Source organism: Sphaerodactylus townsendi, linkage group LG12 (genome assembly GCF_021028975.2).
Source record: "Sphaerodactylus townsendi isolate TG3544 linkage group LG12, MPM_Stown_v2.3, whole genome shotgun sequence".
NCBI lineage: Eukaryota > Metazoa > Chordata > Lepidosauria > Squamata > Sphaerodactylidae > Sphaerodactylus > Sphaerodactylus townsendi.
Window position 1 is genome coordinate 2,371,416 of NC_059436.1, and position 27,854 is coordinate 2,399,269.

At 45.4% G+C, this 27,854-nt stretch overlaps 1 protein-coding gene across 2 annotated transcripts; it reads right to left on the bottom strand.

Moving 5' to 3' along the window:
• Nucleotides 1–11,013: 11,013 nt before the first annotated feature.
• NEFL (neurofilament light chain) lies at nucleotides 11,014–22,410 on the bottom strand. 2 transcript variants are annotated; one of them, XM_048512668.1, is made up of 4 exons: nucleotides 21,138–22,408; nucleotides 16,971–17,095; nucleotides 14,796–15,163; nucleotides 11,014–11,626 (listed from the first exon to the last, which is right to left on the bottom strand). In XM_048512668.1, the coding sequence occupies exons 1-4, from the start codon at nucleotides 22,206–22,208 to the stop codon at nucleotides 11,421–11,423; spliced, it is 1,770 nt and encodes a 589-aa protein (XP_048368625.1). In that variant the 5' UTR covers nucleotides 22,209–22,408; the 3' UTR covers nucleotides 11,014–11,420. The 2 variants fall into 2 exon arrangements, with proteins under 2 accessions (XP_048368625.1, XP_048368626.1); XM_048512669.1 differs by lacking the exon at nucleotides 11,014–11,626 and adding an exon at nucleotides 14,375–14,442 and having other exon boundaries at nucleotides 21,138–22,410.
• Nucleotides 22,411–27,854: the final 5,444 nt, after the last annotated feature.

A 27,854-nucleotide genomic window follows, 5' to 3' on the forward strand; every position in this document is an offset into this window, starting at 1 on the left:
AGTGCCAACACGGCAATTTAACCTGAATACTGAGGTTTTTGTTTAGAAAAAACAGTTGGCTCCGAAACGCACGTTACTCGGGAGTAAGCTCAGTGAAGCAACCGTGCAATGCTTCGAATGGGTGAATCACGACCCTAGGAGGGTTTATTCAGCAGCAAGCCCCATTGCCAGCTTACTCCCAGGTAAAAGATTGTGCCCAGGCTAGCCTAGGTGTGTGTGTGTGTGTGTGTGTGTGTGTGTGTGTGCGTGCGTGCGTGCATACGTGCGGGGGGGTGATTTTCCACCCCCCACATGATGAACTCTGTGCATGTGTGCCCACAGAAAGGGCTCTGAGTGCCACCTCTGGCACCCGTGCCATAGGTTCGCCATCACTATCTTAGGCGATTCCTGTGAAAAGGGTCATTAGACCCCCAAAGGGGTTGTGACCCACAGGTTGAGAACCGCTGTCCTGGAGGAACCCCTAGTGCCATGGTGGCAAACCTATGGCACTCCAGATGTTCATGGACTACAATTCCCATCAGCCCCTGCCAGCATGGCCAATTGGCCATGCTGGCAGGGGCTGATTGGAATTGTAGTCCATGAACATCTAGAGTGCCATAGGTTTGCCACTGCTGCCCTAGTGGATTTCGCACAGCATATTCATAATAGTTTGCAGTAATTATAAATGAACCCATTTTCCCTTTTGCTGTTCGCATGTGTGCCATTTACCCATTCAGGTGGCGATTAGAGCCCATGGAAACAATCCGGGTTGCTTTCGTGCCTATGTACAGAGATGCTTCATTAATTCATAGGGTCGCCATCAGTAAGGAAGCAACTTGATAACATGCAATACATTTCGCCACACCCCTCAGTTTGTCCCACTGGTGCCCCTGAGGAATACCAGATGGGAGTCAGTGGCTGGAGTTTAGGCCTGGAATTGATTTTGTCATGGATGGTATGCAGTTTTGCTGGATTCAAAAATGGGCCTGTCATAATAATTCTATAGAAGAGATTGATTTATTACGCTCCTTGGAAGATGGACAGGCTAGATATGGAGATAAAGCAGCCATCAAAAAAGACAGCATCCCACAAAAGGAAGCAGAGATGGTCAAGATACCTCACCCTCTGCTCTCTTGCCAATGGAAAGCACTTCCTTTTATGCTATTTAAGCTCAATGCATGCGCTGCTTTTCCCAGGCAGGAAACAAGACCATGCCTGCTTTCTTAATTACATAAAACTGTTCGTCAAAGCCAGCTTGTCTCTTAACAGTGCTTTTTCTAAAGTAGACCTAGAGCTAGCTCACACTATCCAACCTTTATTTATTTAGATTTTCTCCCCAATGAGAATGAGTGCAATATCCTCCCCGCCTCCATTTTATTTTCACCCCAACCTTGTAAAATAGAGAGACTTAGAGAGTGTGAGTGACCTGAGGTCAGCCAGTGAATTTAATTGCCGAGTAAGAGTAGTCTGTACCTTCAGGTTTCCCATCCAGATTGAATAGATTGAATACATCTCAGACAGCTGTAGGACTCCCCTAGGACACCCTCCCTTTCAAATCTGAAACAGATAGAAAAAGCCCCCCCCCCTCTTCTGTGTCAATTAAAGACATCCCTGCTTAACAGGGAGAATTGAAAGGAAAGACTTCAAACAGGCAGTAACACAGACAGCATTCAGTGAGGGAATATCTCATAGCAGCCACTTAGCTTGAAGGACAGTAGCACAAGGAAGAGGCAGGCTGACAACTCAAGAGTGTTCGGTGCAGAGGTGGGATCCAGCAGGTTCTCACAGGTTCCCGAGAGTAAGTTACTAATTATTTGTGTGTGCCGAGAGAGGGTTACTAATTGCCACGTGATTTTTGCCTTAGTTATGCCCCTCCTCTCAGCAGTAGCGCGCAGAACTTGAAGCAGTCTAGCAGGAGGTGCACCGGCGTGCGTGGCAGCCTGCGCCTGCGTGCATTCGTTTCCCGCCCAAGGACCGGCACAGTGGCTGCGTCCTTGCCACAGCCCTGCCCAGGAATGCCCCACCCCAGAATGCCCGGCCACGCCCCCATCGTGCCCCGTCCAGCCCCATTGGCGCTACGCCACAGTTTGAATCCCACCACCATGGGAACCTGTTACTAAAATTTTTGAATCTCACCACTGGTTCGGTGGCACAACAAGGTCAAGGCATCTGGGTAAGCAGGAAGCAGGAGAAGCTTAAGGTAGATTTGCTTGGACAAGGAATAAGGTTTGGAGAGCAGAAGGCAGGCAGGGATGTGCAGGCTGCAAGGGGAAATTTGGCACCCCTTGGGAGGCAAGAGGAAGGCAAAGTCCTATCCCATATCCTTCAGGACTGCAACACCTCATGCATGTGTGTAATTCTAATTAGTATAGTTTGCAGTTAATCCGGAGCCTCTCTCTTTAGCCCTGCCTCTTAAAGAATACAGTTCAGACCCTTGTTAGGACAGCATTAACTGTCTTGTAGAAGTGCACCAGCAGAGTCAGAGAAAAGCAAAGCTGAAATAAGGAAAAAGACAAAAGAAAAACATGTTTTTAATAGGCTGTTCAGCTGGGGAATTTATTTCATTTTCATATTAATTATGATATTATGAAACATGTCATTTTCATAATTTTTGAATTAACAGGGAAAGAAACTTGCAAGTCTAGTTAGAAGGAACTCACTACACAAACTTAATAGATGTGTGCATTTGTTTAGAAAGACAGCACTATGAGAGAAAGTGTGGTATGTCCTTTATGGTTTCTTCTTTGCATACTCAATGCCATGTTAAAGTGATACATTTGAAATCCCATGGTAGTACAGTGTGTTTAACTATTTTAGACCATTTCCATACTACTTTGGTAATAAAAAAGATATGCAAATAGTGGGAATATACCCCCCATAATAATAAAACTATAAAAGCACAAAACAGCCTAAAATAATTGTGATAAACAGCAATTGCAACACATAAGAGTGTGTCAGCCTAAACAAATCATTCACATTTCTTCCAGAATAAAACTCTTTTCAATTTCTCTCCTAAGGCATTAATTGGGAGACCAAGAGCTTCAATAATCAGTGAAAACATCTTCCTGTGAGTCCCCACCACAAAAAGCTAGCACAGAATGCCTGTGATCCCATTGCATCTTTTCTTTCCCATCATTGGTTCAGTATTTCCCACTCTTCTCTCTTCTTTATTGTTTGCATCTTCTCTCTGCAAAACTGTGAATTACAGAACAAGCAAACCTCAGCCTGTCCCCCAACAAAAGCTCATTGATAGAAGCAACAGAACACAACACAGACTTGCCAATATTAATAATTGGGAAAATTTAGTCCAAATTAATATTTAACTGTGCCATTAGGTTTCATTTGCTGTCTTCTATGTCATACACTAAGGAGCTGCGTGGCATAGTGGTTAAGTGCTTGCACTGCCACTCACGTGGTCAGGAGTTCTAGTCCCCTGTGGGTCAGATATCCTGGCAGCTGGCTCATGGTCAACTCAGCCATCTATCCCTTTCTTGGTCAGTAAATGAGTACCTAGCTCATAGCTAGAGGGTAAAGAATAGCTGAGGAAAGCAATGGCAAACTACCGCACAAAAACGGCTTGCCTATAAAATCACTGCTCACAGTGGTACCCCAGGGTCGGACACAACTGAAGGGGAAACTTTACCTTTTTATATCATACACTACTCAGAACGGAAGAACCCTCCAATTGCATAACCATTTAAACATAATTTCATATGCCCAGCCTAGGCTGTTTCTATTTTTTCACCCAACCGTGTGAAGTCCGGAGGGAGCAATTAATTTCAAACCCTCCAGAACACCATTAAAACTTTACAAAGCCCTAAGTAGATAACATTTAGCGGGGGAGGATCTGCAGTTAAGAGTGAGAGAAAGGCCTATGCATTAATTTTAAAGCCAAAGATCTGAAGGCGGAATAGGATTAGTACAAATGAAGCCTTGACATTTCATGAGCAAAATCTGATGCTTCATAGAATGTTTATACCCACAAAATAAAATAAAAAACATAAAGGGATTGTCCTACAAAATACCCACAAAATCAAAAACATCAAAGGGATTTTCCTACAAAATAATAACAACTAGCAGTTAAGCACTGTTTGTAGTATTCAAGCAAAACTTGATGCACATGCTATCTTATAATGCTTATTACAACTCTGTAGTGTAAGCCGGTAGGGATGATCTCCATATTAGAGATGGGAGGCTGAGGTAGGGTTACCAGCCTCCAGGTGGGTCCTGGAGATCCCCTGGAATTACAACTAATCTCCAGAATACAGAAATCAGTTCCCCTAGAGACAATGTGGCTTGGGAGGGCAGACTGTATGGTATTATGCCCCACCGAAGACCCTCCCTTACCCAAACCATGCTCTCCTTGGAGTCCTAGGCAAGTACCCTTTAAATGAAGCAGAGTTTTGTTGAAGAACAGTTTTGGATCCTGGGTCAGCCTCATTCACACATACTCATCCCAACATTAGGTGGGACAGATTTAGTTGCATGTAAAAATGACTTGAGCACACTGCTAGGCAGGAGAGCTTCATTGAAGATGGAAAGGTGAACTCTGTCCCGGCTATCCTTTGTAGGATGCTGTCATGGCGTCACTGGCCTTTCTCTGCTCTTTCTTTGCCTCCTTAATCCTCCTTCTTACTCTCCAAATGGAGATTCACCCAGTTCTTGCTCCGTACCACAAGGCTGGCTCAGACTCTTGGGGATCCTCTTGCATGCACTGGAGATACTTCCTCATGTGAACTTCCTCATGTGGTGATGTCAGGTGCTCAATGACCTCCTGATCTGAGCCTTTGGCTTCTTTGCCAGAGGAGGAGGAAAGGTACCTACTCTCATCCATTACACAGGGTGATGCCTCCTGGGCATTTCTCAAACACCCCGGCTCATTTCGCACATACAGAGTAATGCACTTTCAAACTGCTTTCAGTGCTCTTTGAAGCTGTGCGGAATGGCAAAATCCACTTACAAACAGTTGTGAAAGTGGTTTGAAAATGCATTATTTTGCGTGTGCGGAAGGGGCCCCCGTTCCACTAAAAAAAAAAAACCAGAGAAAAACTTAAGTCACTTACGGTAACTGGGAAGAGATTCTCATGATTTTCATTTTTCAAAGAAAAAGAAGTGTTTCCTTCCTGTGTGATCTTCGAGAGAAGTAATCAAGACCAAATGTAAGAAAATCAGCATCTAAAGCCTCACAAAGATGATTCCGTTATGATGCATTTGCCCAGAATGAACTCAGCACTTTGCTATTTTGTAAGGAGTGACTCGGAGAGCCAGTGTAGTGTAGTGTTTAAGAGCAGGTGGATTCTAATCTGAAGAAGTGGGTTTGATTCCCCACTCCTCCACCTGAGTGGTAGAGGCTTATCTGGTGAACCAGATGTGTTTCCGCACTCCTACGTTCCTGCTGGGTGACCTTGGGCTAGTCACAGTTCTTTGGAACTCTCTCAGCCCCACCTACCTCCCAAGGTGCCTGTTGTGGGGAGAGGAAGGGAAAGGAGCTTGTAGGCCACCTTAAGTCTTCTTACAGGAGAGAAAGTTTAAATCCAGACTCTTCTTCTTCTACCTACTTTTCTGTTCCTTTCAAGACCCTTTGGGCTATATTCCCAGTGTCAAAAGGCAAGTGGGTGGCACGATGCAGATTGGCAAACACTATGCCCCTGCCAAGGCACTGCTACCTTGCTGAAACCAGAATGACTAGAATCAAACATATTATTTCTGCTCTTTGTTCTCTTCTTGGTGAGCTACTCAGATCAGGGACCTGTCTACTGGTACTCAGCAAAGTACCATGCCTACCAATGATGTTGTATATCAATTATAATAAAACAATAAACTCTAAACTCTATCTCTGGCCTTTCACCAAAAAAGGGGGGAAATGTCCTTTAAAAATAACAATCTAGTGCACAATTGAGATATTTTATCCATAACATTTCTCCCTGTTTTCTTGTACTCTTCCCCCCTTACAGAGGTTTTTGTGATTTTTCTAGTATCTGGTAATTTTGAAAGTTATTATCTAGGAGCTAAAGCATTATTAGGTCCTGACTTTTTGAAGAAATGGTTGCAGCATACAAATATACGAGCACTGTCCCTGCTAACTCTTGGGGAACTGTTACTGTCCTATGAGAGTCAAAGATCCATGCCCAATGAGCTGCATGTTTGTACAGATCAATACGGATCTATACGGATGTTTGTATGGATGAAAATGGGATCCTATCTTGCCGCAGTTCCTTCAGCTGACCCTAAAATGTCATTCTGAGAAGAATGCCACAGTATGGATCAACACATACTACATTACTGCACTCTGACTAGACTGCAGACTGCGTTTTGATTATTATTCTGTAATTCCTAACTCCTCTGCTAAGGTTGAACTGCTACCCTGGACCAAAGCTGTTTAGCAAAGTCTCCCAGGCATATTTTTTCAAGCCAGTGTGATGTGTGTGTGGGGGGGGGGGGGGGGTGGTGCAAAGAGAAGGGTTTAAGTCTCTCCACTGGCTAGAATATAAAGTACTAGCAAAACTTTGCTTTCTGTTCCCTCTCCCTTTGCCTCTCCAATTTGCTTGGCTCACCGCTCTCCTTTACTGCAATGCGTCAAAACGAAGCTCCAGAGTTTATAAACATAAGGACAAGGCTGTTTCTAGCAAAGGCAGCAAGGGTGCCTCAGGGAGATGGGATGGGATGCATCCAATAGAAAGGGAGCATCCAGGTCTTTGTTGGAACCCGGTTTTTATTGCTGGGCAGTTTAGCAATTCCATAAAGTTGCAAACTTCAGAGCTCGTGCAAGCCTGCCTTTTAAAAAAAAAAAGCCTTCTCACCTACCATGACAGCAAAAGTTCTGTCAGTCTCCCAGGGAACTAATCAAATCTTTTAAGAGGATGTGCTTCATTGGACAAATGCCAGTCAAAAGATGCAATGGCAACTGATGTCTTCTTCACTGGCTTTTATTTGCTTGTTTCACCTTGACATTAACCCTTCGGTGAAGAGATATTTGGCAAACTTGCTCAGTCTGCAATGCATGATCCACCCCTTAGGCCAGGTAATTTGAAGCACATTCAGCTTTATAGCTTGTGGGTCTATGTCAGTCTACCCATTTTACACACATAATAAACTGAGATGGTGACGTTTTGGAGCAGATTGAGAAGTCGAAATGATCCTGGAGCTAGTCAAGTTGAGTGTCTCCATCTGTGGACTGCAGGGCCACTCAGCTCAGGAGGGCTGATAATGGGCAATAGTTTACCCACTGTATCATCCCCAAAACTGGAATTGGTACAGGCGGAGATGGTTGGTGATGAGGGGTCCAGGCCAAGCGGCTCCTCGGGGTGAGCTGTTGAATCTTGGCTATGCTAGTTCCTGGCCATCAGTGGCCCCTAGCACAGTAGTCCACTGAGAAATATCCCTATAAATTAAGAGTTTGGATGAAAAAGAAGAGTTTGGATTTATATCCCCCCTTTCTCTCCTGTAAGAAGACTCAAAGGGGCTTACAATCTCTTTTCCCTTCCCCTCCCCTACAACAAACACCCTGTGAGGTGGGTGGGGCTGAGCAGTGGTGTAGTGTCAAGGGAATGGGGGCATGACATACTGGGCGAGCACTACGGGGCATGGCAAGGGCATGGCGCAGTTCCCCCTAGCTACAGCTCAGAGAGCTCCAGAGAGCTGTAGAGAGAGCTCCAAAGAGCTGTGACTAGCCCAAGGTCACCCAGCTGGCATGTGCTGGAGTGCACAGGCTAACCTCATTCAGCAGAACATGTGAAATAAACTAGAAATGGACTTGCATGGGTATCTGTAGACAGGTTGGACAGTTGATTGTCCTGGGCTTGCGTGGAGAGAAATTTCCACAATTTGAATAGCCATGATTTATCCCCCATGCTATTCCTAATCTCCATACAGGTAAGGCTGGCAGATTGCAATTCTCCAACCTTCCTCAACCCCAGAAAGGAACCCCTGCTTAATTTTCAAATGAATCTATTTAGGACCAAGGGTGAAAGGGTTGTGGTCTGGGTGGATTTGATTAAGTTTAAATCAAGTGGCATAACTGGGGCAGCACAATTCCAATTCAAAGATAGCCACGAGGGTTATGATGTTCACCCCTTAGCAGGGTTTTCAGCTGCCTCACCCAAGAAAACATCTTGCCCTGCTAGGCATGGACCTTTCAAAGCCAGAGGGAACCTCTCCACTTTCCTGTGCCAAAGGCTATAAAGTAGGCATTAGAACAGGAAGAGAAGGTCAGCTTATACCAAGTTAACTAGTTTGGCAACAGAAATCCGCTGGAAGAAAAACCCAACAAAAATCAAGACCCCCTCCACCCCCTGGAACTATCCATCAAGGGACAGAGAGGGATCTGCAAGGTTTGTTCATACAACAAAATGGTTGGAAGAAAGATAAGTCTTGGTCTTCTGCAAGACCCATGGTGCACAAAGAACTTTACCTCCTGCAGGTTAATTTTTCAGACAATTGTTGTGCATAGTAATGTGTCTGATCTGCAACATTTTATTTTACTGTACTAACACCCTACCTTTCTTCTAGCACAGAACTCTATGAAGCAGACACAGGGTTCCTGGGAGGTCTCCCATCCTAATCGTTCCCATGTGCAAAGATAACATGCGGAATACCTTGGAGCCTGGAGCAGAATAAGTCGACACCTTCTTGAGATAACAGAACTGGCTACACTACACCACTTCAGACTGCTGGTGGGGAATTGCATTTATAAATGATGTGTATAAAACACTGAAAGTGGAAAAATAACCCAACAGTGTGGAGCTTGAAGTCATTCTTCCTGTTGGACTAGACTTGCAGGGAATTTGTATATGGAGGAACCGTTCAAAAGTTGCTTGTCCTACCTGTAGCCTAGACTCTTTTACTGGTAGAGGGCTTGGATCCAACCAACTTTTCTGTTGGAAGCTGATGTCTTTGAATCTTTTGACCCTTCAAAAAGGCTATGCTGAGAAGCATAGGACCTGCCCATGCAAAAGTCATGCGGGGCTGCAGCATGGAGTGGAATGGGGTGAAATTGAGTGAAATAATCTGTCTGGATTCAAGCCCAGGATTCCATTGGCCTACTCAGCCACATGGCCCGATGTAGAAGCTGTGCTTGTTACTGTGCAATTTATTTGTATCCTTTACATATTTTTTTAAAAAAAGATTATTCTTACCCAGCTCCTATTCAATTCACTGGGGATCACCTAGAACAGGGGTCCCCAAACTACGGCCCGGGGGCCACATGTGGCCCCCTGAAGGCATTTATCTGGCCCGCCAGGCATGGCGTCAATGGCTCCATTCATGTGCAGTGGGGGCTCGAGGGAGAGGAGGAACCGGCCCCAACGGCCGTTGATTGCAATTACATGATGGCACCCCCAAAATCCATGAATTTTCTGACCCAGAGTTGGAAACCTTACACGTGGCAACTTCTGCTCCGCCCTTCCCTCTCGGCTACTCCATGTGTATTTGCACTCCTCAGGCTTTCTGTTTCTTCGCCTCACTGCCCAGTTGGCATCAGCCAGGCTGGCGAGAATATTCCTTTCAAAGCTGGCTGCTAGGGAGGAAAGAACCCAGGAAGATACCTGATCACTGGAGTTAGAAGGAATGTTTTACATTAGAAGGAAAGTTCTGCTTTTTTTTTTTTACAGGAAAGGTATTCCACAGCCTCCCCAACAATATTTCGGGAACCCACTCTGTGCCAACCTTGAGATACTTTGGTCACTGTTCTACAAATATACCATGACAGAAAGGCTGAAAGGTGAAATCAAACATTTTACAATCATTTGTGCATAGGAATTTGTTCATAGTTTTTTTTTAGTCCGGCCCTCCAACAGTCTGAGGGATAGTGAACTGGCCCCCTGTTTAAAAAGTTTGGGGACCCCTGACCTAGAACTTCCTAAAGAATGGTACCCTGGGAGCTGAAGTGTCTGGTATTTTCTTTCTCCACACTAGACTGGAATTGTTCCTAGGTAAAAGAGCACTGGAATTGTTGCTCCCAGTTTTTAATGAGGGCATCTGAGCTGTGATTTCCCTCTTCCACATTCTGCAAAGCTTTAAGAGGGAGGAATCACTTTTGATGTTATCATCACATACCTGTTTTCCAACACATTCTCTTGACACTCTTTTTAGGTGTTTCATCATTTGGGCTTCAACAATTGTTTTGTACATAAGGCAGCCTCAGAGTTGCTGAACAGAACATGCTTATAGCTGTCCATGCAATAAAACATGCCTAAGTATTCGAAACAAGGTCAACACTCTTTTCTGGAGATTGTATTTGGGGCTTTGTTGTTGCATTGAGCAACGATGCCTTGCTGCTGCCCAGAAAGTCACCATGATTGGGAAAAAAATAATAATTTGTAAAGTGTCTAAAACAGGACTGATCAGCCAGTTTAATTTTGCGTGGAAGATTCCTGGAGATTTTGAGGGGCTGGACCACAATGAGGATATAGATTGGGGTGGAACTTCTGTAGGTATAATACCCTGCGGGGGTCTCCAACCAAGGGCTTTCCAAATAGTCATGGACTATGATTCCCATCAGCCCCTACCAGCATGGTCAATTGGCAGAGCTGATGGGAATCATAATTCATGAACATTTGGAGGGCCATTGGTCGGAGACCTCTGCTACAGCCTGCCTTTTATAAGCACCCAGCAGGCTTCATGTGGAGGAGCTTGGAAACAAGCCTGGTTCACAAGATTAAAGTCCACTGCTCATGTGGAAGAGTGAGGAGTCTAACCCAATTTCCCAGATTAGAGTCCACTGCTCTTAACCACTAAATCATGCTATCTCCTATAGAAAGAAGAATTGGGTTAGGTATCCTGTGATAAACAGGTTGGGTTAGCTCACTAGTGTGTTAGTGACTTGTGAGAGAATTGAGGGAAAAACCCTGAACGACAAACTAACACTATCAAGAGTCTGAGACTCCTGGGTTTAGTAAGCTGTTACAAGTAAAATCCATCCATCTCTCTCCAACAGAAACAGACTGTCATTTCAGCAATCCCCTTAGCTGTACGTAGCTACTATATTGGTACACCCCTTTATGAGGTGGGAAATATTCACAACACGTCACACAGAAGCAGTGTATGCATTTCGGCAATTTTATTGACTAGCTTTGATTGCAATGACTTCATTTGTTTTTACCATCTCAGGTTTCCATAACCATTTTGAATTTAGCTTAAGACAGTTTCCCCACCCCAAGTGGCTTCCCTCCCCCCGTTTGTGTTAAAAACCTTTACAAGGTTTGAATTGGCCAAATTGCACATTTGCTTTTATTTTTGAGTTGTAAGAATACACCATGCGTAGTTTGGGTAGCAGCCAGTGGGGCTCTCTGCAAGCGTTCGGGTAACTTTGCATGGAAAAAGGGGGAAAAAGAAGAAACCCCAAGAGACAATTTTAAACTTAAGAACACTGGGGAGCTAGATATGTGGCACAGCAATTTTAGCTCAATTAGTTCAACTATCTGGAAACCTACACACAGTCTGCATCAAGCTTTCTTCTTTGCTTTACTAGCTTCCTCTCCGCCGGCTTCTTCTGGTTCTTCTTCATCTTCCTTTTTGTCTCCTTCATCCTCTTCGCCGGTGGCCTCCTCTTCTCCACCTTCTTCCTCCCCCTCCCCCTCTCCCTCTCCCTCTCCCTCTCCCTCTTCTTCTTCTTCGCCTTCTTTAGACTCTTCACCCTCCTCTGTGCCCCCTGGGAAAAAAGAGACAGAGGAGATATTTAAACACAGCATAATGACCTTGTGAGAAAGGGCAAAGGATGCAACGCCATTCAGACTTGAAGCTGGGAACAGGGCCTGTTTGGAACCACTCAAATGGTAATCTACTGCTAAGGCCTCCCAAAGAGTCTTGTTGCACCATCCACAAGTGCCTCAAAACTGTGCTTTATGCTGTTTGGTGCATCAGCATGGGCTGGATCCTCAGCGCAGAGTTCAGAGGATGGCATACAAGCAGAAGTGCTTTTTCTGCAAGATGAAGGAAGCTTAGGCTGAAATCTTATGAACCCTTTCCTGCTCGGAATAAAAAGGGACTTACTTTTGAGCAGATCTATTCTGACTGCATGGGACTACACTGCAAAAGAGCAGCACTGCTCCAGATAAATCCCACTGAAGTCAGAACTACAGTTAGTCCCAGCCACCAACCCAGTAGCAGAGAGTGCTGAGATCTAAGGCCCCTTCTGCACATGCAGAATAATGCCCTTTCAATTCACTTTCAATGCACTTTGAAGCTGGAGTTTTGCACTGCTTGTGGAACCATAGAATTCACTTTCAAAAAAAATTGCTTAAAGTAGGTTGAAAGTGCTATATGAAGACAGTTCAATGCTGCCGATGAACTCCAGATGCAAAACATAGAACTGATGTTATGAGATTAAGCTCTGTCTAATGTATTTAGGATCAGTCTGTAGGGCTTAGCATGGTTTAAGAAAAACATACCACTTTAAATCTATTAGAGATGGGTGCAACTAACTATTTTGCACTGGATGTAACAAAATTACAATTCCAAGTTGGGATCAAGCCACCTGCTTTAGGCACTCCAAAGGCCTGAACGGGAGGAGCCTGGATATATAAGGAGCGCCTCACCCAGATCTCGCCCTTCCCGGCGGCGAGACTCAGAAAGGCGTGGCCCACCCACCCTCCCTATGTTTTAGGTGGTTGGGGTTGTGGTTACTACTGTCCGCAGTTCACCAGGCGGGTTTTGGCAGCGTGGGATTACAAAGCACATCTGGGGAGAAAAAAGCAGGCCTTCCACGGCAGAGTTCTCCCAGGCTTGTTGCCCTGTGGAAGGGCCGGGGGTGGGGTGGGCAGGCTGGCTGGCAGGCCGGCAGGCCGGGCCACTGCCCGACACCCCAGGGAGTGGGGAGGGTCGGGCCGGTAGGCGGCCATGGGCTTAGCCGGTGCCCGACACCCTAGCAAGCACGGAGAGGAGGGCGGGTCGGTAGGCGGCCATGGGCTTAGCCGGTGCCCGTCTCCTCAGCAAGTGCAGGGAGGTTGGAAGCCGGAGTGTTATCTCTGGGGCTCCCCTTCCCGCTAGTTCCCAATGGAGATTGGGATGTTTGATGTGCGACCCGTTTGCCCAGCTTCTTTTGTATATAGTTAATGTTTATCATGTTATTGATATATATTAATAAATTGGGCTGCGGCCCAATCCTTTTCCAGCCTGTCGTTGTTGTGTCTTTATTTGAGTGGAGAAAGGTCTCACCATCTGCAGCAAAAGCACTGAACCTTAATTTATTTATTCACCCTATTTCAAAAGAGATCAGTACATCATTCTCTTCTCCTCCAATTTATCCTCATAACAACCCTGCAAGGTAGGTTAAGCTGAGGGTATTTAACTGGTAGAAGGTAATCTAGCAAACTTTTGTGGCAGAGTAGGTATTTGGACTTGTGTCTTTCAGATCCCAGGCCCCTTCTGCACATGCAGAATAATGCACTTTCAATCCACTTTCACAATTGTTTGCAAGTAGATTTTGTTATTCCTCACAGTAATATCCAGGCACAAAGTGGACTGAAAGTGGATTATACTGCATGTGTGGAAGGGGCCCTAGTCCTACATGCTAACAGCTACAACACACTTGCTCTCTCTTTTGTCAAAAATGCAAGCAGTTGTCCTGATTTTTCAAGAGGGATCCAAGGAGCCTGTGCAAAAATAATGGACCGTTTTTTGTTTTTAAAAAGTTCTGACTCTGTGGTCTCGTTAGTCTGGATTGAAAATTTTGCAAAGGCTTGGAAATGCCAGACAGATTATTCAGCTATGTTTCCCTAGGGCCGTGGTGGCGAACCTTTGGCACTCCAGACGTTATGGACTACAATTCCCATCAGCCCCTGCCAGCATGGCCAATTGTAGGGGCTGATGGGAATTGTAGTCCATAAATCTGGAGTGCCAAAGGTTCGCCACCACTGCCCTAGGGAGTTTCAGAGTGCTGAGCAACAGTAAGAGTCTTATTCAGCCTCTAGTGGAAAACAATTATTCAGCAACACAAAGAGAAAAAATAACATAAAGAGTGAATTGTAAATCAATTTGCATCAAAAAAATAACCCTTTCCCTGCTGCAGTTTAATGTATGGCCACCCCATGAAAATACTTGACATCCCTTTAGGATTATCACAATGGTGTACCAAAGAGTTTTTCTTGGTGGGTCAGTTTGTTTAAAAACAAAACAGAAATTCCCTGGTTTCACAATCCTATTCATATTTACTTGGGAACAAGCCCTATTAGATCAATGAAGTATACTTCTAAGTTAACATGTTTAGGATGTGCTGTAAATGTATCTGAGAAATTAATCTGCTTTGATAATCAAAACTCAGGATTCCTCATGAACAAGACAAAAGGTGAGATGGTTGGATTGGGGATGCAAGGTGGAATTAGAGTTGCTAAACATTTCAAACCTCATGTTTGTTTACAGTCATTGGATCTTCTCAGAGATACAGGAGAAATTTACAGAACCATCTCCAACACAGTTATGACCTTTTAAATCCTTGTGAAGCCATGGTTAAGCTGGAAAGGTTTTTCCCTGGTGGGGAGAGTGGGATATTAAATCCAATTATTATTATTAAAATTACCCAACACATTTTGATGGCACAAATGGAACTGAAACAATTTCAGATAATGAATCTCAAATTTGTAAACTCTCAAGTTGAACATTAAAATTCTGAAATCAATAAAAGATTTTTTTAAAGTTCCATTTCAGTTTTTAAAATGAAGATTCAGCCCTTGATTACAGAAAGTGACAAAATTTACATTTTGGCTTCAAAACTCAAAAAATTGAGCACCAAACGAAGAATTCAGAAGTTATTCCTTTTAAATTTGTTGGGAATCCAGTGAACCTCAAGATAAGTTTATTATTTTGTGGAAACATCTATTTACCTTCCTCTTCTTTTTCTCCCTCTTCACCTTCTTCTTCTTCTTCTCCTTCGCCTTCTTCTTCTTCTCCTCCTCCTTCCTCTTCTTCACCTTCTTCTTTCTCCTCTTCTTCACCTTCTCCTTCTGATGGGGGAGATTCTTTGGCATCTTCTACCTTAGATGCTTCAATGGTCTCCTCAACCTCTATCTGTTCTTCTTGAACATGGCTGGAGTAATATGCGGGAAAGCTACGGGCGGACATCAGGTAAGAACTGCTCTGTAAACCGCTATAGGCTGATCTTCCAAAGGTTCCAGCACTTTGTGTGTAGCCACTGCTGATACTTCCAACACTGGTGAAACTGAGCCGAGTCTCTTCACCTTCCAGTAATTTTCTGGAAAGAAGAAGAAGGGAGACTATATGGCACAGAAGCATCAGGCACACATCATAGCTTCAAAACAATAGTATCAAAATACTCCATACTGGGACTCTTTTATCATGGGTGAAGAACCCTCAGAGGAATATAATAAAATTAATTCAGGACATCCCTGTTTCCCATCCTTCTCAAACAAGTGAATGATATTGCTGCCAAAAGTGGTAGTGTTGACCATCTGAAGAGCCCTTGCATGTAAATACATTCACATATGGTTTACGCAGTTACACTGAGCATCTCTTTGGCAGTGCACTGCATGTGTATTTCTTAGAAACTTCATGTACAACTCTGGAGAACAGCCCATGTAGCATCCTTTTGGTGCCCAGGTGAGAACATGCTAAGAAAATGAATTAGTACATTTAATTGTCAAGAAGATCAATTGTTCTTCTTTATGGGGGATTGAAGCAATGGCATATCTTGGGGACGGCTGACCCAGTCACCATTTGCTTGGGACACATGGGGGTGCATTTTGTCCACCTGCCCCCTTCCTTCTGCCACCACCCCCCCCCAACAGGCCAGGAAGGCCCTTGTGTTGACTGGGCATGTAGCATGATGCCCCTCTGCAATGCAGCACCTTCCTTCTCCGTGGCCAGCAGCAGCAGAGACTCCCCAGCCAACCCACAGAACACTGCCACCATGCACCTCTGTGCCACCACTGCCTGCCTGCCAGAAGAGCAGCTGTGCAGCTACTGGAAGGAAGCAGAGGAGGAGAAGGAGCAGCAGTAGTGGGGAGGAGCAGCCCCTTCTTGGGTCATGACAGTAGGTGGGTGCTTCAACTGCCTTCTGAAGACCTGCAGGAGCAGAGCTCTACCCATGACCAGCTCAGTCATGGAGCCCCCGTGGTGACACTGGGAACTGGCTCTGCTTCCGCCAGCCAGCCTGGCCCAGCACCTTGTGGCTGCCCCTAGTAGACTGTAGGGTGCAGTGGGTGCACCTGCTCCAGGTGCCCTCTCCATGGCAAGCAGTGGTAGAAACTCCCCATGCTGCTTCCTGTGCCAGCACATCCACCCACCAGCTGCTGGATACCACCCAGCCCCCCCCCCCACCTTTGACATTGCAAGCCACCCACCAACTCTGGCATCCTCAACAGGCGGGAGGGGGTTGCCAGCTACCACACCACAGGAGGGCACAATTTCATTCTTTGCCCTGGGCACTAATTACCTTAGATACACCACTGGATTGAAGGAACGTTAACAATAGGGTTAACCAGATTTAAAAGCCTTGCTTCATCAGCCTCTGACCTTTGATCAGCTGATAAAGACCCGCAGATTTCAAAACTAGCCAAAATTCACTTTACAAAGGATGTTCAGTCTTAGCATATTCACTTTATGTATTTCACATTAAACCTCCTCCTCAATGAGGAACCAAAATGGCTTACAACCTTCTCCCAATTCTCCATTTCTGCAAATCTGTCAGGTGTGTTAGGTTGGGAGACTAGGACTGGCCAAAGGTATCCACTGCAGAGTGGATCTTCCAGATCCTAGTCTCCAACCACTACACTATGTTACAAACTGGAAGTGAACTGCAGTAAGTTTCATGGGACTTGTTTCAAAATAGCTATTTTAGTACTAGAAAGGATGGAAGGACCTTGCACCCCAAATCCTAGACATATCACACATGGAAATAAGGCCACTGGTTTCAGTAGAAGGCTCTTCAAACAAGGTAAGGATCACAGCCTTCAACACTCAAAAGGAAAATGTTGTACCTAAAAAAAGCGGGGGGGGGGGGCAGAGATAGCTAAAATAAATGTCTGCATATTCTGCAGTACCTGTATGCTGCAATTTCAATATCCAGGGCCATTTTCACATTCAGAAGATCCTGATATTCCTTCAGATATCTAGCCATTTCACTCTTCGTGGTTCTCAATTCATTTTCTAGCTTATTAACAGTGTCCTGTGGGTATAAAAACAGGTTAAAATAGGACCAGCCATTCTTATCAGTCTCAGAAGTGATGTTAGCATGGGGTTGGTTTGGAAGCTTGAGACCTTCCTCTTCCACAATGAACTAATCCCACCTTGTAACAAGGACTCAAAAGCAAGACTATTTTAAAAGCCGACCTAAGACTTAAATTACTATATCTTCCACTGAATTCATCCAAGGGTACATGCTTAAGGGGAAAAAAGTTAGAAAACAGCCTGCCATTGAGTTAAGCTGATTTGTTTTTCATTTCTCTGTTCCAACAGAATTTATCTTTACATATAATGTCTTAAATCACATTGATTACCTTCTCTAGACTGTCTCCAGTATGTTGTCTATTTCATTTCAGGAATAACTGTTCTTGCATTCAGCTGCTTCCTTTTACTGAGTCACTGGTGCGATTCTGCTTGCAATTTTTAATGTATTTTTCTGTGAACTTATTCCCTGCCCATCACCAGAGTCCCTTGGCAGGGTACAATTCACTAAGACTATTTTCAAAGGGCTGTTTAATTCCCATACTCACTTTATTTGATTTTTTCTTCTGCTAAATTATGTTCTTTGCATCTTTTGAATTTTTCAGCGTGAGCTTGCTTATGAAATCCATTAAGAATAGATGAGTGTAATTAATGCAATCTCCTTTTCATGGAGATCAACTTTTTGGTGAATAACAGTCAAAGAAGCATTATGAAAATGAATGCTGTGAATTAAATAGGCATGCCTATCTTGGAATACAGCCTTAGACATGAATTGCTAAATAAACAAATACCACTCATATGGTTCAGACTGCTGGCTATGATCCATCTGCTGGTTAAACTGGAATCCTTCAGTTTATGCCATTTTTAATTCCATTACTTCTAATGGAACCAAAGCTGTGAGGCAGTTCAGAACTACTTGGAAGGAAGGTTCATGTAACATAGTGGGGTCTACTTCTGAGTAAATATACACCATACTGGGCTGCAAACTCACTGTTATTTACTTTTGACTAAACAGAATTAGAATAAATCCACCACATTGTAGTAATACTGATCACAGTTAATACAGCATTATCAGAATGTTTTGTTTAATAAATTGGAAGCTGATCTAAGAGCTATTTGAATTCTACTTTGTTGTGCTGCAAAAGCTGGAAGCACACAATGCAGATGCCAGCAAGAGTGGCATCTGTGACTGGTTTATGTCACTCCTTTTTTCAAAACTGATTTTAGGGTTTTGTGAACTCTGTTTAAAACAAGTATACTGCACAATATATTTGTTACAAGTACACTTGTATCAATATGAATATATAATTAGTTACTATAAAATGAAGTAGCTATAAGAGCTAAATCAAGGCAACAAAAATTGAAGTAACACAACACAATATTGAATTAATTATGCGCCAAAAGCTTTTGCTGTCTCTGGAGTTAAAGGCTTGATGGAGATTGTTCCAAATCTTTGTAAGATGTAATTTCTTTTTGGTCTTTAAAAGATCATGATAGGACTTTCTAGCTGCGAGGTACTCTTTTGATAGCGACACTTTTCCTCTAAGTTCACAATGATGAAATAACTTCCGGAGTTGGGACTTGCTGCTCATACATTCTCCGTCAAACCAGGTGGAGGGATTCACTGAATGTGAAAATTTATGATGTGATTGATTACTGGAACCCTGAATGGTTAGATAGGAAACCAGTTCATTATAGATTTGACAAACCTCCTCTGCTGTCCTTGCAGCAGTTAACTGTTGAAGAAAGTTAGCCATCCGATCATCAGAAATAGAATGAGCGACGTTTAGTTCAGTTTCTTGCGTCCAGCGAAGCCGGACATGACAGGAAGACCCTTCTTCCTGAGCTGATTTGCTTTGAAGGGATTTGTTTATTAGTCTAAGAAGAAGGGGAGAGTGCTCGCTTTCCGTTCGAGCCATAATTGCAAAGTGATACAACACAATATTTAAAGTTCATTTACTTTCTGCTTTCATCTTCTAACAATAAATCTCTATTCAATAATGGATGGGTCACTCCTGAAGGGATGAGGGTGTTCAATTAAGCTTGCTGTACACTACAAAGTTAGAAAAAAAGATTCCCTACCAGCCTCAAGATCTCTTAAACAGCCTAATCTACAAAAAACAGATAAAGTGGAGTTTAGATTTAATATCCTGGATCCAATGTCACCACAAAGAACTAGTTGTTATCTGAATCTCTTTCAGCTCATTAAAGAGTATTTAGTCCAATTTAATTAGTAGAGGCTCATCAGAAAATGACCTAAATTTAGATTGCCAAGTTTACGGAGACTGTGCTTTTCAGCTATGGTAACAAACCTCCTGAAACCTAAACTATAAAGTGGCTAACAGCCTAGGAATCAGCAAATGAATTCATTTCAGCACTGGATGATCTGGACAGCTCCCAGGTTAAAATGGGTGGGGCAGGAGTGGGAAGGGGGGGGTCTCCAGTAGATGTTGCTTGGTGCATTGCACCATTACCTGCAGGGAAGCTGTGCTGCTGCAGAGTATCACTTACACCCAAGAGGAGCACTGAGGCAGGAAGGCTGCAATCATTACACCAGTTTAAAAATAAATGTACCCATGAAACCCTTTATTTTCAGCCGCATACAACTGACTGGCGTTCCAGCACTCCTTCACCTCCTAACTGTGGGTCCATCTCAAAAGCAACCTCTTAAAAGATGCTGGTTACAGGGACAAGTCCCAGCTGGCACCTTTCAACTGGCAGCTTCCAGCAAGACTTGGCTGGTAGGATTCATATGGGAAAAATGACACAGAGAGGGCATAGCAGTGAAAACCTTCCCCCTGACCCATTTCAAACAACTGTATACAGTACCATCTGTCAAGGGACAATATCTTACTCATACGATGATGTTATTGGGACTTATTTTTGATATTACCAGCATAGGAGAATGGTCACTGCTGGTAATTGGCTTCACCTCACAGTTTCACGTTGGAATGCACTCCCCCCACCCCCCACAGCTTGACGAATCAAGGGAATTCCAACCTAATTCATCTGAGAGAGGGACCATTTATATAAAATGTGCTAGGCTTGGAAAAGGTAGTTATGGACTCTTGGGAACCCATGGCACTAGACAACAGGTCTAGGAACATTTCTTGGGATCAAGAGATGCAATGAAAACAGTGGGACGTTCTCACAGGTTATCATAATGAAATGGGTTTTCACAGATTTCTCACTGGCCTTGTCAACAAGCAACTGTAGAATTTATATCCAAACGAGGCACTGGTGTAAAAATTGAGAACACCAACTAGATTATCATAGTAGAAACTTTTTAAATGTATGTGGTAAGATCCCAGTTTTTCTGCCCAGTTCTAAGAAAGAAATCCAGCAGCACCTCATCTCAATATACGCATATGTAGCTCTCAATATTTCTTAGAAGCCAAACCAATCTTTTGTGCTGGAAATATTTATCTACCTAGTATGTTTTAATCCCATCCTTCTTTCCAAGATCTCAGCGATTCTCCTTTCTCCTCCCTCACAACAACCTAGGTTAGCCAGAGAGAAAGCACCCAATCAAAGCTAATCCAGCAAGCTGCACAGTGCCCAATCTCTGACATCCCCCAGTCCAAAACCTGCATGGCGCTGGGGCTCTACCCCCACTGTTATTCATAGCCACTTTAATGTGCTCTTTCCAGGCCTGAACTCAGCACGAGCCATGTGGACCCCTTGCCTTGGATTAAGCCCTAGATTAGGATGCGATTCAGAAATAAATTCCATGGATTGCAAAGTAATATAGTTGCTATTTCATGCTGGTGATCAGGTTCAGACGTAGAAGGATTCCCCACCCTGAGCAACCAGCTGCACAAATGGGTGCAGCAACCCAGGACTGCGGCAGGGAGCAATAGGGGCTCGTCACAAGCAGACCTACATTTCGGACACGGGTATGGCATTCACACCTCTGGCAAGGCGCTGAAGGAAATGAGCGCTCAAGAGCGTAGGTGCTGTGGGAGGCCCAGTGGGCAGCTCTGCTCTTGATCGCGCGTTTCCTGCAGTGCCTCGCCAGCGGTGGCCACATCCCCGACGCTCACCTGGAGGGCGGCGATGTCGGCGTTCTGCTTTTCCTCCAGCTCCTGCAGCTGCTTCTCGAGGGCCTCGTTCATGCCGCGGGTGGCCTCGATCTCCAGGGTCTTGGCCTTGAGCAGGCGCCGGCTCTCGGACACCTCGTCCTTGGCAGCGCGGACGGCGTCGGTGTTCTTGGCGGCGCTCTCGGTGAGGACGGTGAAGCGGCTGCGGAACCACTCCTCGGCGTTCTGCATGTTGCGCGCCGCCAGCTTCTCGTACTGCGAGCGGATGTCGCGCAGGGCCGAGGACAGGTCGGGCTTGGCCGAGACGTCCATCTCGACGGAGAGGTGCGCGTACTGGATCTGGGCCTGCAGCTCGGCCAGCTCTTCCTCGTGCACCTTCTTGAGGAAGGCCAGCTCGTCCAGGAGGCTGTCGATGCGCTTCTCCAGCTCGGCGCGGGCCAGGGCCGCCTCGTCGGCGTTCTTGCGCACCTCGAGCAGGCGACCCTCGGCATCCTCGCGGTTGAGGATCTCCTCCTCGTAGCGCACCTGCAGGGCCCGCAGGGTCTCCTCGAGGCTTTCGCGCTCGCCCTGCAGCGCCTGCTTCTCGTGGGTGGCCTCCTCGGTGGCCAGGCGCAGCTCGCGGATCTCCTGCTCGTAGAGGGCGCGGAAGCGCGACGGCTCCGAGTGCTTCTGGCGCAGCACCAGCAGCTCGGCCTCCAGCACCTTGTTCTGCTGCTCCAGCTCGTGGACGCGCTCGATGAAGCAGGCGAAGCGGTCGTTCAGGTCCTGCAGCTGCGCCTTCTCCTGGCTGCGGATGGTCTTCAGGTCGTTGCTGATGGCCGCCACTTGCGTCAGGTCCAGGCTGTCCACCGACGGCAGCAGGGACGACGACGAGGAGGAGGCATAGCTCCGCCGCACCGACACCGACGACACCGGCGCCGACAGGCTGGAGTAGGTCGAGCGGGCCGCCCCGTAGCCGCCGCCGCCACCGCCGCCACCGCTGCTGCTACGCCCGCTGGACAGGTGCACCCGCGGGCTCTCCACGAAGCGCCGCTTGTACGACGGGAAGTAGGTCTCGTAGCCGAAGGTGCTCATGGCTGCGGTGGCTGGGGCGCTGCTGAAGCGGGGAGAGAGGAGAAGGAGAAGAAGAGGGGGAAGGCGAAGAAGAAGCCGCCGTCTAACCCAAGGGAGAGGCTGCTCTGCGGCTGGCTGTTCCCGCCCGCCCCTCTTTATACGGCCAGCGAAGCTCTGACGCAGCCCGGCGGCTCCGACACTGGCCGTGCCAAAGGAGCGACGCGCGCCTCTGCGCAAAGCCAACCCAGCCGCGCCCGCTCCAGCCTTCTCCTTTCAAAAGCAGGCGAGGGGGACAAGGAGCGCAAGGCGAGGGGCTGGGAAACTGGCAGGCCCGCCTCCGCTTCTAGCCACGCCCATTGCCCCCCCCCCCTCTTCGGCTCTGTTTTGGGGACGTGACTGGATTCCCAAGCTCTCATAATGCCTGGATGCCGCTCCTAAAAGTTGATGGAAGATTCCTCTCTTAAATTCTTCTATTGAGCTTCTATGCTGATTGTACAGGGTAACATTTTTTTATCTATTTATGCCTAAATAGGAGCAGCAGTGGAGTAGTGATTAAGAGCGGGTGCACTCTAATCTGGGGGACCAGGTTTGATTCCCTGCTGTGCCACTTGAATTAGCCTGTGCACTCCAACACACGCCAGCTGGGTGACCTTGGGCTGGTCACAGCTTTTTGGAGCTCTCTCAGCCCCACCCACCTCAAAGGGTGTTTGTTGTGGGCAATGACGCCCGGAGGCAGCCCCTCTTCCCAGCCCAGCAGCTGGGACGCCAGGGGCACCCATCCAGTCCTTCCCTCTCCAGCTGGAGAAGGGAGGACTGGGTGCTCTAGCCAGAGGTGAGAAGTTGAGCTGGCTGCCAGGAGCTCACCTGGGATTCTTGGTCTATTCCAGGGATGCCCAACGTATGGTGCTCCATATGTTCATGGACTACAATTCCCATCACCCCCTGCCAGCGTGGCCAGTTGGCACTCTGAGAGAATTCCCAGGTGGGCTCCTGCTGAGGTGGTAACCAGACTTGGTTCCATTTAAGGCAGCAATATGATGTGCCCTCAGACCACACCATGGCACATGGAAAAATACATCTGCCAGTCTTTAAGATGCCACTACCTTCTTGTGGTTTTTTTTCCTTTGACTGATGTAGACTATTCCCTCTGGAATTCACATGTATGTCATCTGTGGGGTTTGGAGCATCCATCTCTTTGATTATTCCATTTTTCAAATTTATACACTTGCTACCTAAGGGAGGTTGTGAGGTCCCCTCAGAAATTACTTGTTTGTGTTTCACTTTCTGTCTTCTAAAGGGGTAGCTGTGTTAGTCTGTTGTAGCAAAATAAAACAACAGTCCACTGGCTCTTAAAATATTAGCAACATTAATCTCAGTAAGAGCTTTCATGAGTCACAGATCCTTTCTTCAGGTACATGTGGAAATCAAATATAGCAGCCTTTTAATGTCTGATTTATGTTCATTGCCACATAGTGAATTTACTCTTGAAAGTCTCAGGATGGAATCAACCCTTCGCCTTAACTACCCTCCCCCCATCACCTGCCCCACAAGAATCATAGAATCACAGAGTTGGAAGAGACCACAAGGGCCATTAGGTGCGAGACTGAACGAAACAAGATCATCTTCTTTTGGTCTCCGGGGTGGGGGGAAGATGGTGTAGAGGGGGATTATTTATTGCCATCTGTTTTTAACATCTGTCATCATACTGTCTAGTATTACTGCCATCATACTGTCTAGTTATTTTAATGTTTGCATTTAGTCTTTTATATTTAAAGTTTTATGATTGTTATGATTTTATGTTGTGACCCACCCTGAGCCCTGTGAGGAGAGGGTGGGATAGAAATTGAATTAATTAAATAAATAAACCCCCTGCCATGCAGGAATACACAATTTCAAACCACTCCCAACAGATGGCCATCCAGCCTCTGCTTAAAAACCTCCAGACTGCTCCGCACTTCCAGGCTGTGTATTCCCCTGTCGAACAGCCCTTACAGTTAGGAGGGTCTTCCCGATGTTTAGCTGGAATCTCCTTTCCTGTTCTTTGAATCCATTACTCCTTGTCTTGTCTCTGGAGCAGCAGAAAGCAAACTTGCTCCATCTTCAACATGACATCCCTTCAAATATTTAAACATGGCAATCATGTCACCCCTTAACCTTCTCTTCTCTAAACATACCCAGTTCCCTAAGCCTCTCATCATAGGACATGGAATCCAGACTTTTTACCATTTTGGCCACCCTCCTCTGAACCTGTTCCAACTTGTCAATATCCTCCTTGGATTGTGATGACAAAAAATGGACACAGTATTCCAGGTGAGGTCTGACCAATGCAGAATAGAGTGACACTATTGTGTCCCTAGACACTTTACTTTTATTGATGCAGCCCAGAATTGAATTGGTTTTCTTGGTGGCCACATTACACTGCTGACTCATGTTCAGTTTGTGGCCAGCTAAGACTCCCAGATCCCTTTCACGTGTACTGTTGTCAAGCCAGGTGTCACCCATCCTATATCTGTGTGTTTCATTTTTTTCTACCTAAGTGTAATATCTTGCATTTCTCTCTGTTGAAATTCATTTTGCTAGTTTTGGTCCAGCTCTCTAATCTGTCCAGGTCATTTTGAATTCTGACCCTCTGGGGTATTAGCTACCCCTCCTAATTTGATGTCATCTGCAAATTTGATTAGCATGCCCTCTATTCCATCATCACAGTCATTGATAAAAATATTGCATAGCATTTGGTCCAGGACAGAACACTGGCAAATGATGCTTTCCAGTCTATAAGGCATTCTTAAAAGTCACTTCAAAAGAGAGCTCTTCAATTGGCTCTTCTCCCTTCCCATCCTCCAAGCCAGCTGTCTGGAAGATCAAGTCCTGAGGACCAAACTAGACAGGATAGTATCTTCGTCATGGCCACCAGAAGGATGATGCCACTATTTTACAGTTATAAAGCTGCGAGGGCCTGATCTTTTTATTATTTATGGCATAATGCTGTTGTCCCTCTCCTCATGCCTTTTCAAGTGCCAAAAAAACTCGGCACTTCATTAGTCACACAGGGGGTCACAAGTGTAGATCAACTCACTATTCATGGGCTCAATCTGGATCAGGCACTTTCAACATTTTAAAAAGACTTTCAATTGGCAGTTGCATCATGACCATGAAGTTGTTATCATGTCTACTTAGACCTGTGGCTCAAGGGGAAGAGCTGGAAAGCCAGCACATGGAGACAGAGGGTATTCCACAGAGATGTCATCTGATTGATGTCCTGGCGGCTTAGGGGTGGAAGCAATAAAACGACCAAAACCGAGCTAATAAGCTGTGGCAACAACATAACTCAGTACACATTCCGGCTGTTGTGAATCTTTAATAAACTATTAACAGTTTTGATCAAAGTTCCTGACTAGTGTTCAGAGGCAGCATATCTATAGTTGCCAGGTGGAAAGACAGGAGATTTTGTTTTCCATGTCCTGCTTGCTTGCCATTGTTTCAGGATGTGGGCGAGAACAGACCTTGATCTGATCATACTTTGTTTCCACTGTTCATACCTTTCCAATTGGTTCTGGCCTTTTCCGGTATGGTTTAGTGATCCACTATTTCTTCAGTCTCATATACATTTCTAATTATTTTATGTCTGCAAGTGGAAAAGAATTAGGTCATGGCAAAATAGAAATTGCATAATAAGGCAAGGCTTGGGTGCTGGACGTAGTTTTGCTTTGCTTTGTTTGTTCCTTTGTCCCCAGCAGGGTTCCCAAGAAGGTGAAATTGGGAGATATCAGGAGAAATATTTCACTGCAGTATATAATTGCAAGCAGCATTCCTCAAATTCAGAATGTCTGAGTCATTTTTTTTTCTTGTGGAAGATGAAATAGAATATGGTATGGATTAAAGGACTAAAAAAAGATTTGCACTCAGTTAACAAACATTGCTTTGTATGAGGCATTTCAATGAATGCAGAGCTGTACCAGAACAGTGTAACGCATGTCTTTTTGTGATCAGATCTCAGACCGTGCCCCAACCATGCATGAAAGACAAATGCAGCTTTCGTGGAAATTCCCCAAAGACAGCTGAGAGCTCAGGCTGTCCTTCCTGGATCTCTCACAAGGCAAAGAGAAAGGACAGAGGAATTGAGCATTTATGAGTGATTTTTCCCACATCACATTTGTCAGCAACAAATAATGCTTCACAATGGGCACTCTGCAAATAAAATGCTTCTGCTGCATGCTTTTGAGCCTAAGCAAGAAAGGCGGATTACAATTACAGCCAGTGACTAAACAAAATACTTTCAAATACATCATATTCTCATTCTGCCTTACATGCAGTTCAGACCACTGGTCTATCTACTTTCATTAGCAATAGTTCCTACCAGTTTTCTCTTGATTTGCTCCTCTTTTTAATGGGAGATGTCTGAAAATGAGCCAGGAACCTTTTTGTGTGTGTACTGGCAAACAATGTGAGTCCCCATTAGGACTTGATAGCCCCCCCCCCCCCCGTGCCAGTATTCAATATCACTGATTACCACCACAAAAAAACCCCAGTGCTGTATCACCAAGCCACAGCTCCTCTTAGAGTGCCACTCTTTTGCTGAGGGTGGGTGAGTCTGAAGATGACCCTTTCTCTGTTTCATTCAGAATTATTAGAATGGATAATAGTGATCAGTGGATCTAGGCACAGTCATCCTAAACTAGAGATGGATGGATAAACCACTCCTTTTTTTTAATTGAAAAAGCTCTTTGGACACAGGTAAAGTGTGCAGTTCCTCGGTTTTCTTTCTGGTCCAGCTTTTGGGGGTTGGCTAAAAGGTGGCTTCTTGGTTCAGCACTGCTGCTTACAGTAAAATGATGCTAGGATCAATGAGTCCATTCTGTCAATACTTTCAGTTTGCTGCATTCTTCCAGCACAGTTCTGGCACAGAGGAGAACTGCTGCACTGGACTTGATCCAGATGTAAAAGTAAACGCTTTTTGTTCCACTCCTTATGGCAGAGGGCAGTTAAAACTACATGCATGAGAACTGGCGCTCAATTCACATGGTGGAGAAGCAAGGACAGCCCCTTTCCCTCCCCATGCAGGTAACGTCTCATGAGAACATCACAAGTGGGCAGACCTGGGACTTTTGCCTGCTCTGACAATTTGGGAGAGGAGATGGGCAAAGAAGAGGAGGAGCCTCTGCATCCTTTTGTGGTGTCAGGTCACATTTCAAGGGAAGGGAAAGGGCAGGGCAGGGTGGGGGCCAGCTATTGCCACTCTTGGTTTCACCCAAAGAGAGAGCGCCAGGCTGCATTCTCTGCTGCATAGCCCTCAAGCCTTTGCTTAATTTTGCTAATTGTATAAACTGGCTTAAAGATTATGCAAACTAGATAATCACACATATGGACCTTCTTGTGGAACATGCACTCCATACATTTGGGGTACAGTATGTGCTTTCCTTGCAAAAAAAAGTCCAGTTCAGTCTCCAGCTTCTCGATCATAAAAGCAGCAGAGCGACAAAATAATTTTCTGTCTCAGATTTTGGGGAGCAGCTGCCAGCCAAGGTAGACAGCAGTAAGCTAGATAGATCGCTCTGGTTCGATCTGGTTTAAGGCAGCCTCGCAGGCATTATCGTCAGCAAAGTTTAACATCAGCCTAGGTCGAGAGGATGAAATGGGAAAGAGACTACCTATGATCACTAGAAGTAG